This window comes from Dromiciops gliroides, chromosome 1, assembly GCF_019393635.1.
Source record: "Dromiciops gliroides isolate mDroGli1 chromosome 1, mDroGli1.pri, whole genome shotgun sequence".
In the NCBI taxonomy this organism is placed as follows: domain Eukaryota; kingdom Metazoa; phylum Chordata; class Mammalia; order Microbiotheria; family Microbiotheriidae; genus Dromiciops; species Dromiciops gliroides.
The window spans coordinates 51,513,449-51,528,493 of NC_057861.1; the positions used below are offsets into that span (position 1 = coordinate 51,513,449).

At 50.6% G+C, this 15,045-nt stretch overlaps 1 protein-coding gene across 1 annotated transcript in view; it reads left to right on the forward strand.

The window, feature by feature from the left end:
* Nucleotides 1-14,993, forward strand: part of CRTC1 (CREB regulated transcription coactivator 1) — a 141,905-nt gene extending 126,912 nt beyond the window's left edge. The window contains 2 exon segments of the mRNA XM_043977013.1: nucleotides 1,403-1,583; nucleotides 3,486-14,993. Coding sequence (XP_043832948.1) covers nucleotides 1,403-1,583; nucleotides 3,486-3,697 — 393 coding nt within the window. The 3' untranslated portion in view covers nucleotides 3,698-14,993.
* Nucleotides 14,994-15,045: the final 52 nt, after the last annotated feature.

The window sequence follows — 15,045 nt, forward strand, 5'->3', positions numbered from 1 at the left end:
CACTAGCAAGCCACTTTCTGCCTCCCTCTGTTACTGTGGCCACTATCCCTGGACCACAAGGCCCAGTCCCAGACTCCAGGTCCTTTTTTCTCCCCAACCAGTGAACTCTGGCATGTCACTTAGGAGAAATGGAAGTGAAATCACCTGGTCTAACAGGGAGGCCCATAGAGGCTTCGTGACTTTCTCGGGGTCACAAAGTACTGACGGAGTAGCAGAATTGGATTAGAACCCAGGTCTCCTGAATCCCAGGCCAAGACTCTTTCTCACATACCATGCTGGACAACATGGGAGCCCTTCTCAGCAGGCTGCTTGTAGGAAATAGCATAAGACTGGAGTGGAGGTAGAGGAGTGGGGCATCTCTGCTTTGGGCCTCAGCCTTCTCCTCTATTACATGTGGGCCTTGGGCCTCTGAGGCTCCTCTGCTGAGAGCTGTGCTCTTGTGGTCCTTTGATCTCCTTGGGCCTCAGTTCCCTCATCTGTGAAATAAAGGATCATTCTCAATGGCCTACGAGGTCCCTCTACTTCCCTGATGTCAAAGATGACCTGCTGGGCTTTGAGATGAGAGTCAGTGAGATGTGGTCAAGAGGCTCCTTACTCTCTGCCTCAGAATTCAGGGGCCTGGGTTCAAGTGCTGACTCCATCACGTTACAGCTTTGTGACCGTGGGTGAGCCATTTAACCTAGGGTGAGTGACTTCTAGTTCTTTATCTGCCAAGTGGCTCTGGATTCCTGCTCACTTCAGGGGTGAGCTGTGAAGGGTCAAGTGAGGCAGTGTCAGAGAAGTTCTTTGTAAGTGTGGGTGAGAAGGGAAGCTGTTGGTTTGAATCCCAGCTGAGAGACTCAGGGGGGCACTATGTGGGTAGTTTCTGTTCCCCTCCCTCAGGCAAAGAGCTCTCCATTTCTGTACCTTGTCCTCCAAGGAGAATGAGAGAACAAAAGAAAGAAGGGTCTGATCAGATGAGGATGGGGAGATGGCATCTGGGCCCCTCTCCCCTGAGAAGGACACCGCTGTCTGTAGATTATGTGATGGGTACGTCTGCCTTTGTGCTGGCTTGGATCAGGCAGAGGACAAGGCTTTGTTCGTGCCCTAAGGCAGTGCCTCTTCTCGTCTTTCCTCCTCTGGAAAAAGCTCAGCAGACTTGCTGCTAAGGTTATTTGCAGTTCTTTAAAAACACCAGCAGGACCCATCATCATTCATTCATTCATTCATTCATTCAGCAAGCTTTTAACCCACTTGAATGGGATGGAAAGAGACATGGATAAAGAGTCCAAAAACCAGTTAGGATGTGTGCTTGCTTGTGCTCTGGGGACGAATCATATGGTCACTCTGAGCAGGATGCAGCAGCAGGACACTCTGGCCTGATGTGGTTGGGTTAATGCTGGCTTTGTGCTTTCATCTTCAGCTGGAACAGTTTAATATGATTGAAAATGCTATCAGCTCCAACAGCCTGTATAGCTCCTGCTCCACACTCAACTACTCCCAGGCTGCCATGATGGGACTGACAGGGAGTCACGGCAGCCTTCAGGACTCACAGCAGCTAAGCTACTCAAGCCACGGAAATATCCCCAACATCATCCTTACAGGTAAGTGGCCCCTTCCCCTGAGAAGCTGAGGCTTCCACAGCTTTCCTTCCCCTTTCTCTGCTATCACTATCATCTCTCTCCCCCAGCAGTACCATCACCTCCCCCTCCCAGCAGCACCATCACCTCCCCCTCCCAGCAGCTCTATCACCTCCCCCAGCAGCTCCATCACCTCCCCCTCCCAGCAGCTCCATCACCTCCCCCCAGAAGCACCATCACCTCCTCCTCCCGGCAGCTCCATCACTTCCCCCCAGCAGCTCTATCACCTCCCCCCAGCAGTTCCATCACCTCCCCCCAGAAGCACCATCACCTCCTCCTCCCAGAAGCTCCATCACCTCCCTCCAGCAGCTCCATCACCTCCCCCTCCCAGCAACACCATCACCTCCTCCCCCCAGCAGCACCATCACCTCCCCCTCCCAACAGCACCTATTACCACCATCCATCACTGTCATTATTACTACTATTTCTCAAGCATTCAACTACAGTTGTAGCACTCTACTGGTTGCATTTTTGGTGAAGAATAAACTCATACCCAGTAGAATATGAGCTCCTTGAGAGATTGTTTTGTTTTTGTCTTGTTATCTCTAATGCCTAACACAATGCCTCATACCTAGGTGACATTTATTGAATGTTTGTTGAGTTGTGCTGAAATGAGTATCTTCCCTTAGGACAAGGAACATGCAAATACATGGACAGAAATGCAACTATATTTCAGTTTGTTACCATGTGCACATTTTCTGATGCTATGTGATTGTGTGTGTGTGTGTGTGTGTGTGTGTGTGTGTGTGTGTGTGGTTTTAAATGTGTATATATATATATCTCATCTATCTATGGCATAGGAATGAGTAGTACTGGGGTTTAGGGCTTAGAATTGGCTCTATATCAATATTGGGAAGCTTCTTAGGGTAAGTGGTGTATACTCTATACTTTAAAGACTGGGTGACATGGGCCTGCATTCCCGGAACAGAGGAATAATAGTGTCTAGGGCTGGCCCTTCTTGGGTAGAAGCAGGCTTCCCTGACTGAAGAGACCAGATTCCCTGCATTTTCAGTTTGAAGAGAAGTTTGGGAACTGGCATCTGATAAGTGTTTTACAGATGAAGAAACTGAGACCCAGACCTGTCCACAGTCTTGCACGTAGCTGAATCAGACTCTAAACCAGATCTTTGGATTCCCAGACCAGGGATTATATAGTGTCCTTGCAGAAGAGACAGAACATGTGTTATACCAGAATGAGAAAACCAATTAACTAGTGACTGAGTTGCCATTTAGAGAGGTGTTTTAGACCAAGTGTAGACAGAGAGTGTTCATGGTGTAGATTTGACCCCCAAAGAAGGCCATCTCTGGCGGCAAACACCCGTCCTGCTGTCACAGGGGTTCGGTTTAGTAGAGGGAAGAGTTTAGCCTCACTTGGCTCATTTTAATCTGCTCTGTTAACATACATGTTTAACTTAAGGGCAGCCACTGAGACAGCCAGGACCTCGTGAAGGACTTGAGCTGGTGTCCTTCCTGGTCAGAACCCTGTTCTCTAACAGTAATGGGGGCAGAGCTCTGCCCTCTCTCCCATGTTCTAAAGGCCTTCCAAGCTCAGACATTTCTGATGTCCCTCTGCCTCACGCTCACACCCAAGCTGACTTACAAAGGCAACTTCAAGCATGAGTTCTGGCTCTTCCTTTAGTATCTTCCCCAAGCCTGTTGTACCCGCTCATACAGTAGGTATGAGCATGATGTGAAAAGCCCAACTATTACCCAATGAGAATCAGCTTTGCTCCTTTCAGGCATAGCCTGAGATGTCTGGTGAGCTAAACGCTTCTCTTCGAATCAGCATTTGTTCTTCTCTGGATCAGGATGTTATGTTTGGGATGAAGAAGCTGACCCTCTTTTTGTGTCTCCTCTCCAATTCCAGTGACAGGGGAGTCCCCTCCCAGTTTATCAAAAGAACTGACCAGCACTTTGGCAGGAGTCGGCGATGTCAGCTTTGATTCGGATTCCCAGTTCCCCCTGGACGAACTCAAGATTGACCCTTTAACCCTAGATGGACTTCACATGCTCAATGATCCTGACATGGTCCTCACCGATCCCGCCACAGAGGACACTTTCCGAATGGACCGGCTGTAAGGCGTGGACAACCTTGAGCCTAGGAGCGTGCCACCTTCCTGGCGCCCAGCTGAACTGAGTACAGCCCACGGGTCAGTGGCGTCAGATTCCGTGGTTCCCGAGAGCAGCCGCTCTGCCCCATTCAATCGAGTAAAGCTTGTCGTTCTAAGCTTGCAGTGCTGCCACCCCCTCGTCCCCTCACCCCCCCAGCCTCACCCCCTGGTGCCATCTTGGACCCTTCGGTTCAGTCTACTTGTTGCCATTTGAATGAGTTTGGATCCCGCATCCGCCTTCCCGCCTGAGTCCCAGCGTGAGGTTGTGAATTTGTTCTTGCACTAGGGAGGGAGGGTGGTCACCAACAGGAAGCAGTGTGCCCACCGCCTGAGCAGTCTCTATCTGTAAGATCCCCAGGCATTGGCCATGTGCTCCTCAAGTCGCCATCTCTGCTGTCATGCCCTCCCTCCCTGCTTCCAGGCTGAGTGTCCAGGCTGATAACTCTGGGGCCCCTCCTCGCACCCAGAGGTGGGGGGGGGGGCAGAGCTCCGGGGCTTCTGACCCCACAACAGCTTCCTAGTGTCATGGCGCTTCTCCCATGTGGATATGCCTTGTGCGTTCTCTGATTTGTTTCCTCACTGGTTCAGCCCTCACTGCCTTTTCTCAAGCCCTTGGCAAAACCGTGTTCTCTGGGACCCAGGGAGCAGCAGCTAGAGCAGGCACCATCTCGGAGAGCTTTGTTGGATGGGCGCTTCCCTCCCCCCAAAAAGAGAGAAAGAGAGAGAGGGCATAAGAAAGCAAACCTAAACACTATTTGGAGAGATTTCTTTTTATATTTCTGAGCACACAAAAAGTACTATAATTCATTACCTGGTGAAAATGAAGGAGAGAGCAGAAGATTTAAAGCAGCTAGAATGACTTCTGTGGCCAAGTTGGACAGACTTACTTGCTTTCCTCTTCCCTGTTACTCTTCCCCACCCATCCTCCACCCTGACCCCATCTCTGGCCCCGGCCCCGCCAAGCCTTTCCAGTTCTAGCCTGTTCGTACCATTCCCAGGCAGAAATGGAGGGGTCTCCTTCCTGGGAGGAATCCAAGGAAAGGTGGGGCATTATTTTTTATTATTGTTCATGACCTGTTATGTGTTCTCAGTTAACTTTACATACTGTTATTTAAGGAATTTGTGATTTTTTTTTCTGTTTTTGTTTCATTTTGTATTTAAGTATTTGGATAGTCGAGACGTAACTGAACTCCATGGAGCCATTGATGCCCTGTGTAATGTCTGTGCAGAGCATCCACTTGTGTTTTCATCCCCAGAATGATAGGCGTTAATAGTCTATATTTTTAAACCAACTGGAATTTTAAACAACTCTCAAGCAGAAACAATCCCATCAACGTCTAAGTCTAAATAAAGAATGTTACCTTTCCACTGTCTCCAAATAAGTGGTCAGAGCAGCCAAACCCTCCTTGTCTCTAACTCCAGAAGGTGGTGAGTTAGGGCTCTGCCAGGCAGGGTCCTGCAAGGCTGGGAGACCTCCTTGCTGGGCTGTCATGACAGCACAGCCAACAGCCAGGGAAAGGCCCTAGTGGAAGTGTTTGGAGTGCTCCTCAGACCCATGGACTCATAGACTGCCAGGCATGGGGGGACCTTAGGAATCCTGTGGCCAAGGGATTCTTAGCCTTTTTTAAGTCCTTGACCTCTTTGGCAGTCAGTCTGCTAAAGCTTCAGAAGCCCTTTCCACAATCATGTTTTTAAATATAGAAAATATATGAGATTGTAAAGGAGACCAATTATACTGAAATACAGCAAGTAAAGTATTTTGGAAAAAACAAGTTCACGGACCCCAGGTTAAGAACCCTTCATCTAGTCCAAAGCTTCTTAAACTGTGGGTTTAAGAATGTGGGGGGTCTTGAAAAATTTGGCAACAATCAAAGATTATGTATGCCTGTTTTATACACCTATAGACCCAGGGTTGTATTAACAGTTTCTCAGGCAAAAAGGAGTAACGAGTGGAAAAAGTTTAAGAAGCCCTCCTCTAGTCCAGCCTTGACCTTTACAAAGAAGGAAACTGGAGGGTCAGGAAGTTGTTGAGGTCCCACAGGAAGTCATGATCACAACTTAAAGATTTTGTGGGTCATTTGCTCTTCCCACTCCATTCCCTGACTCCCATAGGGGCAGGGGAGTATTAAAACTCCTGAGTCTGAGGTTTGATTTGGTTTTTAACTTTTTTGGGGGGGGGGCAGGACAACGAGGGTTAAGTGACTTGCTCAGGGTCACACAGCTAGTAAGTGTCAAGTGTCTGAGGTCAGGTTTGAACTCGGGTCCTCCTGAATCCAGGGCCGGTGCTTCATCCATTGTGCCACCTAGCTGTCCCGGTTTTTAACTTTTTACCAAGGGTCCCCCAACCCTCCTTGTCCTGAAAGATTGGATGGTTTGGGTAGATGCGTTCAACAGTCCTCCATGATGGAACTTGACAAATTACTCCCTCTTCCCCTGCCCCACCCCCCTTTTCATTTGAGTTATATCATTTTCAGCTAGTTGGTAATAAATGCTCTGGAAGGGAATGCATAGAGAGCAGCTCATTCAGATATGATTTTGTCAAGTGTATGCCACCTCCCTAAAATAAAATTCAAAAAAGGCTTTTAACTTTTATCACATCAGCGTTAATTTGCATTTCCTCCTCCCCATCCCCTCCCCTTACTGCTGACCAAAATGCCATGGGAGGGGTGGGGTCACTGTCAGACTCTTCTCTTTCTCCTTCAGGGGGTGCTTCCTGCCTCCACCTCGATTTGGAATGAGCTGGGAGGGTGAAGGAGGCAAGGTGAGATAACCCTCCGAAGCGATACTTTGGGGAGACCAAGGAGGCCATGAGTTATAGCTAGATTTCTGTGTGCTTCGAGAGATGCAGGGGAGGCCCAACTCCTTGAACCATACCTCCCTCCGTCCATGCCGGTCATAACCTTCATCCTCCTTCATGCTTCTGGGCTGTTTTCTAACCATTTGCACCAAGGTGACATGAAGGACAAGGGGATCTTTTTGTTCTTAGAATAGGAACTTCTGAAACATGATTCTCCCCTCCCCTTTCTCTCCTGAAGAACTGGGGTAGAGGGTGGGGAGGGCTCTGTCTTCTCCCTTTAAGGCTCGAGAAAATCTTGCCTGACTCTACCACGCTCCTGGCGTCTGCTTGTTTTCCTCTGCTAATGCTGTGTTTGTTTTTTCTTTTCTCTACTTCTACCTCCCCTACTCCTACTCCCGCCTACTCCCCCCCCCCAAATGTTCATTTCCAATGGAAGAGGCACACACCCATAAGAGCTTGAGTTACTTTCCTAAAGACGATCACAGTCCTTTCCTTCCGAACAGCCAAAGGTATTGTGCAAATTTGCTGTGCTTCCTGCCAGTTGTGTTGCTCTCTGATAGTTCTGTTTGTTCATTGACTCAGTGTCCCCCGCCCGGTCGGGCCAGCCAAACCTTGTGCACGAAAAATGCTTGTTTGTGAGACGTTATTTTTTTAAACCACTGTCTCTTAATGAAGCATCCAGTTTGGAAGGTATTTGTCTGTTCAATTCACTAACCAGATTGTGTTGTGGGTAGTTTTTTACAGGGACACGATGTTGCTAAATGCTACCTTGGAGAACGTGGTCTTTTTTTTAAAAAACAAAAAAAAAACAAAGACAAAACTACATGTACATAAGAGAGTTTGTTTATTATTAGAATTGTAAGTAGAACTTTTAAAAAAAATGGCCTTAATAAAATAACCCATCTGGATGCAATTCTCAGACAAGGCATTGGGGACCATCTAATTTAGCCAATATCTATCTATCTCTCTCTCTCTCTCTCTCTCTCTCTCTCTCTCTCTCTGGTCCCTTTCTGGAGGTGCGTGATATGGAAGGGGATGATAGGCAAAGGCAGGGGTCCCTTGTCTCCAACCCCAAAGAGAGAGGCAGCTCTGTGATGTGTATTAACCCTTTGAGAAACTGAATGTTATGCTGGGCACCATCTTGGTAACACCCTGAAGATAGGAGATTGTGCTGCTGGGATATCCCTTATCTTGCCCACTGAGCACCCCTCTATCATTGGGGTTATGGGTGAGATCTGATGAATGATTTCATAAAATGGGCTTTTTTTTTTCTCTGTCACTCATGTAAGCTTTTGGATTAAAAAACTTCTTTGGAAAATTTATTGTTTGGGCACCAGGGGTCCAGGTGAACTGGAGGGTCAGAGAAAGGAGCAGCAGCACTAGGGCCTGGGATAGAGGGTTAGGGAAAAGGGTTTGATTTTTAGCCACCAAAGAAATGAATGCTGCTGGGCCACTGCTCCCAGCCTAAGGCAGGAGGACAGGAACCTTAGCCACCAATAAGAAGGGAATTACTTGAGCATAGAAAATGAAACAGTTTGGTTTTGACTTTGGTGCCGAGGACATTCAGATGGCCAGTCTCCCAGGGCATTCATTTTCTCAGTCTCAAAGGGTTAATCCCCACACGGTTGCCCGCCAGTAGATTTCTAGTTGGTTTTTCTAACATTCTCCCCAGGAAAGACTGTTGTGTTTGCCAATCTTTTTTGCAAAAAAGCAACCAACCAATGGAAACTGCACTCTCATCATGTAGAAAATACTGTGACTACAAAGAGACCCTGTAGATTTTTGCTATTTATTGCCGTTCGGGAACCTGGGGGTGGGAGGGGGTATTGTTTTGCATCATGTATATAGTACTGATGTCTGCATTCTCTGTAAACCGGGATCGACGCCGGCTGACTTTTGTGCCGCCTGCATGAGACCTGCATGGGACTGGAGGCGGCAGCAGGACATGTGTCTCAGGGCTGCGCCCGCATGTTAATGAGCTCATGGTCAGTGTCCTGTGCTGCTCAAAACCTTTTCCTGGATAGAGGGAACTCCCGTGAAACAAAGAATTTTGTGAAACTCCTCCTAGAGAGAGTGAGGGTACTACTGTGGCTCCTCTACTCTCGAGCCAGAGCATCCCAGAACATCCACGGTGGCAAGACCCTGAGACTATAGATCATCAGAATTGGGAGGGCCCTTCAAACAGGATGCTAGGGCTGGGAGGGCCCTTAGAGCACAGGATGTCAGAGCTGGGAGGGCCCTTAGAGCACAGAATGGCAGGGCTGGGAGGGCCCTTGGAGCACAGGATGTCAGAGCTAGGAGGGCCCTTAGAGCACAGGATGTCAGAGCTGGGAGGGCCCTTAGAGCACAGAATGGCAGGGCTGGGAGGGCCCTTGGAACCCAGAATGTCAGAGCTGGAAGGAATTTCAGAGTTCATATTAGTAGGAAAGGGCCTTAGTGATCATCTAATACTTAGCTTCTAGCTCAACCCCTTTATTTTATGAAGGCAGAAACTGAGGTCCAGAGGAGGGGGTGACTTAGCCAAGGCCAAGCATCTTAGGTTAATTGGCAAAGCCAGACCTCGAGCCCATCTCCCCTGCTGTTTTTAGATGTTTTTCTTTCTTAAAGGAAATCCAGCAAAACCACGAACCCAAGTCCTCCGGCCCCATCCTGTCCCCCCCACCACCTTCCGCCCCGAAGTCAAGGGCATTTGACCCTAGGCTCCTCAGATGGGACCAGGCTGGCTAAGCTAGGTGCCGAGAGGCCTTCACCTCTGCTGGGTCCCAGGGCACAAACTTCTGTTCTTCTCCAGACATTGGCTCCTAAGTTTCTTCTAGAAGACTGGCTGCTGCTATCTGGCCTGTCTCTCTAGCTGAGCTTTCAAATCACCCTGGTACTCAGGAAGCCCCGTTAGACACTCCATTGTCCCTATGCCATGTGGTGCAAAGTAAAAATAAGTCTGCTCCCTCTTCCTGCACCCTACCCCCACCCGGGTTTTCTTGTATTCAACCCATCAGACTTTGGTTTTCCAGGATCTTCTCCTTTGGATTCCATATCTTTTGGAGATCCTCCCTGCCTGCAGGGGCGCTCTTGGGCCACTGAAGTATTCCTTTAAAAAGAACAAGCCCCCTCCCCCAAACGATCTCTCTGTACTCTTTGTTGCTTATTTTATATTAGGGACTTGAGCCACTCTGGGGAGGCAAGGAGGTTGGCGAAACTTTACCTGAGGAACGTGGAACTCTTTAACTCCTCCTTGTTAATGAAGCCCCAGGTTCCTGACCCCCAACATTTCTGTTACCCATTTTCTGAGTGCTGCTCATTAAGGACACAGATGTTTGTTTTGTCCAGGGCCCCGTGCTGTAGGGAACACAGAGATGACTGACTAAGGTGTCTTTCCCTCAGGGAGCTGAGAAGCCAATGGGAAGATTGTTATATAGGCAGGACCAGCCCCTTACTTCCTGTGGATCTGCTTTTTGTACTTCCACAGGCTTGAGAAAGGCAGCCAGGTCAGGGAGGCGTGGGGGACTTCATCACATGCTTGGGCAGGTTTGACCCAAACAAAGGTTAGCTAGACAGACCTCCTTCACGTGCAAGGACATGGCTGCCGCCATCTGCAGAGATCTGTAGAGTAGAACAACGACTGTCTACAGAAACAGCTGGGTGTATCTGGGGCAGCCGTGAGCGGGGTGAGGGTGGGGTGAAGTGTGTGTCCACATTCACGGAGAGAGCAATGCATTTGGATTCGGAGGAGCCAAGTTCAAATCCTAGCCCTGCTACTGCTCATGTGAGTTGAGGCAAATCATTTGCCTTCCCTGGCTCTAAGTTTCCTCCTCTGTAAAGAAAATTGGATCAGTCCCTAAACATCCTTTCTGACTTTAAATCTTAGGATGTCATCTGTCACCTCTACTGGGACAGGCAGGAAACGAGCAGCCCGCTCGAGCTCTGAGTAAGAGGCTTCCACACACACCTTGGACCTGGGAGTTAGAGCTAGGAAGGAGAATTCTGTGCAGATGGGCAACCAGGGAATTTGGCTCTCGTGTAAGGACAGCCCTGATTTCTCCCATACTTTTGGCGCTTTCCAAAGCACTTTCCCCACCGTAGCCCTGTGAGGTGGCAGGTACAATGAGAATGATTTTACAAGTGAGGAATTTGAGACTCAGAGGGGCTGGAGGTGGGGTTTGAACCCAGGTCCTTTGACTCCAGATCTAGGTCATGCAGGGTAGATCATGGTAGCCCCGTTGGATGTATTAAGTCTGTGTGGCTTTGATGTGGTGTTGGGTAGAGCAGAGGTTGAGGGCCTGTCCTAAGTTGGAGTTTTGTCACAGGCACTTCCACTGGGGCCATTACAGAGGAAACCAATTCTATTGCTAGCCCAAATATTTTAGGAAGAGATTCACAAACCCTAGGTAGAGAGCCCTGCTCTGCCTACTCCCCAAGGTCCCTTCCATCTTGAAAGCCGGCGATCCAGTGGAAGAGAGAGCTGGGCAGCCAAATGACCGGACCCCCTTCCCTAAGAGTCCTCCTTATCATGCCACAGAGAACTGGGTCTCTTAGGCTAACCCCTGCCCTGCTCTCCCTTCAGTGGTGGGTTGCAGAGAAAGCTGAATTTGGAATCGGGGACCTTGGTCTGAATCCCACATCCACCATTTACTAGCCACTTGGCCATGGACAGGTTACTTAAAGTCTCAGAGCCTCAGTTTCCTCACGTGTAAAATGAGGCAGTCAGAATACATGGCCCTTGCAGATCTAAACTGAAGCTCTTTCCCTGTGGCTTCTCTTCTTCCTACCATACTCTCTGCAATCAGACCAGTTCTCTTGAGCTCTCTCTCTCTAAGAACACAAAGATGGGGCAGTCCCCTACCCTCACCCTCATCCACGATTGAAAGAATCCAGGAGCTGGGTGGCCCAGGCCCAGGCTGGGGAGAGGGAAGCGGTGAGAATAATGGGAAAGAGGAACCTTTGTTCCCCACTGTCCCCTCCGCTCTCTGACAGGTCAGAGCAGGCAGCACAGGGCTGCACTGGCCCATGTGCTCCCGTGGAATCAGTTCTTTAGTTGGAATCCCAGTTCTGCTGCTCCCTGGGTTCCTTGTGGGTTAAATGGGGGAGTTGGACTATTGATCTCTCTCTCTAAAAGGCCCTTCTGCTCCTAAATCCTAGGAATTAGTTCCCCCTACTATTAATGAGATGTCCCCAGTGCATTCTGGTGAATTATCCTTTCAAAAAAAAAAAAAAACCAAGACTCCCCTTCTCCTTCAGCCCCTCACTGCGGATGCCCTTGGGTGATTGGCCATTTTGACTGGAGTCAAAGGGGAGAAGCCCCGCCTTGGCTCCAGGAGCTCAGCCTGTGAGTGGGAAGCCCCTCTGCCCTCTGTCCCCACACCGATTCCTTCCAGGGAGGCAGCCAAGCCAAGGGCCCCTTGGGCTGAGCTGTATAGTGAAGGCCCTGAGTGAGTGGGCAGTGAAGACCATCAGGCCTAGCTTCCTCGAGCTCTGAGGAGCCCCTTTGGCACCCACTCTGCCTGTGGGCTCCTCTGCTCTTGCATAGTCTTGGCTTCTTCCCCCTGTGGGCAACACCACCAGGCCTCGTAGAGCTGCAAAGACACTGGCCAGTCCTCATTTTCCCCATCCTGAAAGTAAAGCTGAGTCGAGGGACCAGGGACAGCTTTGCCTGTCCCTGGGGCTCCCTCCTCCAACCTCTCTCATGCCTTAGACCCTCCCACTGTTGCTGCAGTAAACAGCTGGCATCCTGGCTGGCATCCCCTCTCCCTGCCCCACCTTTTCCTTCTTTGCAGATACTCGCTTTGGCCCATTGCCCAAAGGGGTCTCAGGTGCTGCTGCCACCTCCCAGCCTCTTCCCTCTTGGTAACTGGCCTCTTTGGTGAAAGGACAGGAAGGGGACCTGAGTCTGTGGGAACAGTGAGGGCCCACCCTTGGCAGCCAGACTTGGGTGGCCCAGTTGTGATCTCATCACAGCCCACAGGATCCAAGGGTTCAGAGCCCGACAACTCTCATGCAAGGAGGAGGAGTTGAGGCTGGGGGAAGGCAGGCCACTTGCCCAAGATCATTCAGTCAGTCCCAGAGCCAGGGTGTGAAGGGGTGTCAGTCCCCCCCCCTTTCCTAGTCCTGTGCTCTTCTCTACACCAGACTGGCCCCATTCGGATAACTAGAGGTCCTTTTTGTGCCCCAGGAGACAATGCAGCCTCCTGCCTTGGCAGGGCCTGGCTCAGTGGGTAGAGATTGGCATTTCCCCAGTACCTGTGCTTCTACTACAGTGCTGGTCCTCAGGATGCCCACTTAGCAGCCGCCACTGCCCCACCCCTGGCCCCCCACCGCCCTGTGAGCTTCCCAAGTGAGCCAGGAGGCACAGTTGACTTCTCCCATTGCCCTCTTGCCCTTCGATCTCAACCCCCTGGCATGACCTGCTGTCAGCACTGGCCCATCAGACTGGGCTGAGCAGAGCTGGGCTTCCTGCTGGTAAATGCCCTTGCCTAAGGGCTCTCCCAGCACTGCTGTCCATCTAGTGGCAGCCTCTAGAATTTCAGCCCTCCTCGCACCTAAGAGGGAATGTTCTAGCCAGGGTTGGCCTTGTCAGTCAACCCAGAGTCATTTACCAAATAGTTAGTCCAACCCTCCCCTGCTCAACATCAGGAGAAACCCAGAAGTCACTGAGCCTGGGGACCCTCCCGATGCAGCTGTCTGGAGGGCTGCCCAGCCCCCTGTATTGCCTTTCTCTGTAGCCTGGCAGGAGTGCCAAAGTTCTGTTGAGGAGGGGAAGGCTTGCCATGGTGGAGGGTTAGGGGCCTGAGGCTTCTGGTCCTTCAAGGTGGAGAGGACCTAGGACTTGGAGTCAGAACTTCTGACTCTGCCTCAGGCTCATCATGGGATGTTGGGAAAGTCTCCCCCTTGTGACCTCAGTTTCTTCATCTCTAAATGTTAGATGGTTGGACTTGCCAATTTGTAAGGGTCCTAACATCTCTGACATTCTAGAGTTCTAAGTCTCGGCTTCTGCCAGTGTTCTCAGAGGGCCTCCTAACTGTCAGGGGGATGCCATCCTCTCATCTGCTAGCTCACATGGCCCCCAAACCTCATGGCCCTTGCTCCACCTGCAGAGGATCTCCAGGGATGGAAATCTACCCTCTTTTCTGCCTGATAGCCACCCTTGGCTCTGAGGAGTCAGTTCATGGGCAGGCAGAAAAACAGAAAGCCCTGGTTAGTCCACAAATTGGAGAATTGGCCCCCAAAGGGTAGAGTTAAATATATCCCCTTCCCCAGTCTCCTCACCCCAGTTAGAACTAAGTGTTAAGAGCTCAGAGGATCTATAGATGAATTCCCTTCTGTGCTTCTTTGTTAGAAATCGGGGGCTGGTTCTCCCCATTTTGCAAATGGAGCAACTGAGGCCCAGTCAGTGGCAGGAACTTAGACTGGATGAAAGGGAGAGTCCATAGATAGAACCCCATCATCCTAATCCCACTGCATCCCCCCACCCCCAGTCCTTCCTCACACTTTGGTTAGGTAAGGGACCAGCCTTTACCCCCAAGAGAATTAAGGTGGTATACAGCTGGGCCCCTGGGCCCAGGGAGTTTTGGGAACAAAGAAAATTGAGACTGATAGACAAGAGGAGGAGGAGACCCCAGCTCAGTTAGGCAAAAGGGGTACACTGAGGGCTTTCCTCTTCTTGTTCTTGGAGCCTGGAGGCTTCCCAAGGGCAGGGCTGGCAGGTCTTGAAGCCCCAGCTCCCTGGAGCTTATGGTTAGGCCTTAAATATTACTCCTCAGCCCCTGGGGCCACATCCAGAGAAATGGGGCTAACCACCTCTAAACCCCTCACCCTCCTGGGAAGGGCTCCTTTAGGTGCTGACCTTGCCTCTCCCCAGTCCTAGGGCCATCCTGGGTTGGGGGGAGGGGCCTCATTTTCATCTGGCCTGGCTGACTGGGCGGGGCTGGGAATAGGTCAGTGTTGGTGCTGGGCCCTGCCCTTGTCTCCTTTGCACAGGAGCAGGAGAGCAAACTCTGAATGAGGCCAAGCTCCCCCACCAGGCTGGGCGAGTGGTCGATAACCCAGACCATCCCCAGGAGTCCTGAGCCCCTGATTGCCTCTGGCCAGCAAACAGGAAAAGGAGTCTGGGGGAGGAATGAATGGGATTTAGAAACCTTGACAAGCTGCCTCTCCGGGGTTCAGCAACTTGTCTCTGCACCTGAGGACTTGTGTCTGGTCTCACTGATATATGCAAACCCCTTCTGTCCACCGTCTGCACCCTCCGGCCCCCGGGCCCCAGATGTTTCTGGGCTCTGCTTTCTTGGTAGGTAGAAGTGGGAGTTTGGAGGTGGCCCCCCCCATCTGTGTCTGCACCCAGGCCAGGCTGCAGGCGCCCGGCCCTGCCTGGCCCCACCCCACTTCAGCCCTATTCTCTTTTTCCTGTGGACGCTTTTGTCTTTGTATCTTTGCATTCTTTGTAAAGGAAATGTAATAAAATTCCAATGTTTTCGTCTCTGGCTGGTCGGTTTTTCCTCTCCCGGCTTCCTGATTAGTGCCACGGGCAC